We start from the raw sequence: 3217 nt of genomic DNA on the forward strand, positions 1-3217 counted from the left end.
TATGACCCGTCACTTGACCCATTTGAGCAAACTCATTTTGATCCAAACAAACTTTGATCATATTAGATCATGACTCTATTTATTATTTTGATCCATATATGGTCAACCAAATCAGTCTATCTACCACCTCCTTCACCTAAGTATAGTCGCCCATTTATCACCTTTATGTTGGCAACCCAGTACACAAAGTATTCGGCATTCACGCAGGATTCGAAAAAGGAACGCACCGCACCCTAAGTATAGCTTTAGAGTACCTCTAAAATTCAGTGATGTGGAGTGTAAGAATGAGCTGAAAATTCAGATGAATAAAGGTTCCAAGTACAACAATAAAATCTAATTAAGAGTTTCATAGTTACAACGCTACATAGAAAAAAAACTGGCTACGTACGATTCCTAATAAAGATTACATATGCAGCAGCCAATTCTCCAGACATTGAACAGAATTTTGTTTCCCTTCTTAAGGTTCTTCTTGTGGGTTCTTTTTAGCAGACGGATTCTTATTATTATGCATCCAAACCTTAAAAACCTGTCTCTTCACCCCAACTTGAGAGCAGAATCTTTGTACTTCAGTGTCATCTTCTCTTGGAATTCTCCACCCTAATTTCTCCGCAAATTCCAACATTTTTTCCTTCTGGTCTTGAGTGAACTTTGTCCGAAACCGTTTCTTCGCCAACATAAATGGTGGTTGCGGTTGTGGAGGCACTGAGGTTGCCTGCTGATAAGTGTTGAAGTTAAGTTCTTCACTTGATGAGTCCGTAGCTCCACTTCCACCTCCGCCGCTACCTGAGGAAGAGATAATTCTAAATAAAAATGCAATTTCTCCAACAGTTTTAACCTTTTAAAGGAAATGTTCATTCAATACAATATGATACCAGAGCAGATTAGAGCGTAGGCAAGAGTGACATGCTGAAATATAATCAAGTAGATAGAAGTGTAATTTTTCTAACTTGACTTTTTAGATGACATGTCTTGTTTTCGACTCTCATTATCAGTCATTTCCAAAAAGAATTTCAAGAGTTTTGCCATACAAAATCAAGAATGAGATGCGCGAAAGGTGTGTTGACATGATTAAGTAAATACAGCGTTATTTCTATGACAATTTAATTTTTTTTAGATAAGTTATCAAAAATAAAATGTGTGAAGGATATGTTAACTTAATTAAGTAAATAAAGTATTATTTTTATGATAGCTTAAGTTTTTAGATAAGTTCATCATAAAATTCAAGAATAAGATGCGTGGAGGGAATGTTAACATAATTAAGTAAATAAAGTGTTATTCTTATGAAGGTTTAATTTTTTAGATAAAATGATTACACAATTGCCTCTCTAACCATCGTAGGAGTAAGTTCTGCGTACACACTGCCAAATGCTTGGACATGTGTTTCCTCATGAAAAAAAGTTCTGACATGAGAGCCACTAGAGTTCGGGAAAAGACATAATTAAGTAAATAAGAATGTAGTGAGCGGCCATGGACATTACCTCCGAAGGCCATTTTGACAGGCTGAGGTGGCATTGTGCTCCAAACTGAGCGACCGTGTTGATGGTGATGGTTCATCGACGGAAGCGGAGAAGGCAGTGGTTGAGGAAGCTGAAGCGGATGTACAACCATAATACCAGCATTATTATTATCAACATTTGGTTGTTCTTTTCTGTGAAAATTACGGTGGCAATTACAAGCAGCACATTTCAACGCCTCAAGCGTTCCTTCTTCTCCACTAGGCATAAACTCACCACATCCGTCTGTAACATTCCCACCAATGCTAGCGGCATGATTCTTCAGACATTCACGATATCTTGCTCGTGATGTTATTTTAAATTTATTATTAGTAGATCCGCCACTGGAATATGGTACAACTACTGGAGGTGCTGCACCAGTACCACCCGAGGATGATTTTTCATTATCTTGTTGTGGCTGAAGATTATTGTTGTTGGGTTGGTGGTGGTGTTGGTTACCTTGATCAAGTGAATGATACCCTAATGACCCTTGCATTCTCATTTCCTTATCCTCACCAGCTAATGCCATTTTGAACTTAAACCCTAATTAACTTTTTTCTTATAAACCTAAAACAGTATTATAGTAATTAATTATGAAAAACCCTAATAATCTTTCTTCTTCAGCTAAATTTACACATTAACATAACATGAAAATAGAAGCTGAGAAGTCTGTTTAACTAAATCTATGTAACCTAGCTAGCTCGAATATCCTTCTTCTAAGAGATAAGGCTATTAAAACTCCATGTTTAGACTAAATCAAAATATTAATCTAATTTGTAAAGAGAGAGAGTGTGGAGAAAAACGAAAAGGAAAAACAAAAGGTAATGAAGAATTAGTGGTAATTAATTAGAAGAAGAAAGCTGGAAATAAAGAGATGGGTCCCTAGAAGTACTACTACTACTACTACCTTAGAAGTAGTGAAGCCGGCGGACCACCTTAAGCATAACCTGAGATAATTAAGAAACAGTAATCTTATAAAATTCAAGTTGGTTACTTAGAATTTATAGTGGAGAAGAAGGAAAAAGTAATAAAAGGTTAGGGAGTATTGTATTTAGGTTAAGAGAGAAAAGTGTTTGTGTTGGGGAGGAGGCAACAGGGTGAGAATGTAAGAAACAAGAGACAACATGGTTGCTTGAGAAGAGACGGAGCTAAATCTAAGTTAAAAGCAAAGAGAATTGAAAGGGGGGAAAGAGGGTGGTGGGTGAGAGGAGATAAGAGAGATACAGAGAGAGAGAATAGTAGTGCGGAACAGCAAAGAGAGAAGTAGTAATAGATAATATGTGATGAGATTATAGGGAGTTGATTTCAATTGTGAGTTAACAAACAACAAACAACAAACAATACTACTGAGCATAAGAAAACAACCGACAATGTCATGTTCAGTCCTCTCCCACGCCCTGCCAACATTGGCCCCATTCCCACACCCTCTTCATTATTGCCCCCCTCCCCCCCACCCACCCCATGCTACCAGGTCATTGTTTTTTTTTGAGTAAGGCGGGTAGAGGAGCTCCGAGCCATCACTGAATAGTGGATGAGACTGCTCTTTCATTAACTAGAAGTCTCGAGTTCGAGTCCTGAGTATGAAAAAACCCTTGGTCGGGAGCGCTTTCCCCCGAATGGGGCCCTACGCGACGCAAATCTGGATATAGTCGGGCTCCAATACCGATATTAAATATCGGGTGGGAAACCAAAAAAAAAAGCTCTGAACCGAAAATTTATCAGAA

At 37.9% G+C, this 3217-nt stretch overlaps 1 protein-coding gene across 1 annotated transcript; it reads right to left on the reverse strand.

The window, feature by feature from the left end:
• Nucleotides 1-275: 275 nt before the first annotated feature.
• On the reverse strand, nt 276-2818 carry LOC107810330 (zinc-finger homeodomain protein 2-like). Its single transcript, XM_016635095.2, has 2 exons — nt 1479-2818; nt 276-783 (listed from the first exon to the last, which is right to left on the reverse strand). The coding sequence occupies exons 1-2, from the start codon at nt 2020-2022 to the stop codon at nt 458-460; spliced, it is 870 nt and encodes a 289-aa protein (XP_016490581.1). The 5' UTR covers nt 2023-2818; the 3' UTR covers nt 276-457.
• Between the last annotated feature and the right edge of the window lie 399 nt (nt 2819-3217).

This window comes from Nicotiana tabacum, chromosome 16 (assembly GCF_000715075.1).
Source record: "Nicotiana tabacum cultivar K326 chromosome 16, ASM71507v2, whole genome shotgun sequence".
NCBI lineage: Eukaryota > Viridiplantae > Streptophyta > Magnoliopsida > Solanales > Solanaceae > Nicotiana > Nicotiana tabacum.

Excerpts from the sequence above, each read along its gene's own strand:
- LOC107810330 (XM_016635095.2), bottom strand. The coding sequence starts at position 2,022 with ATGGCATTAGCTGGTGAGGATAAGGAAATGAGAATGCAAGGGTCATTA. Across the intron at positions 784-1,478 it reads TGTCAAAATGGCCTTCGGAG|GTAGCGGCGGAGGTGGAAGT; the intron begins GTAATGTCCATG and ends TCTCTTCCTCAG.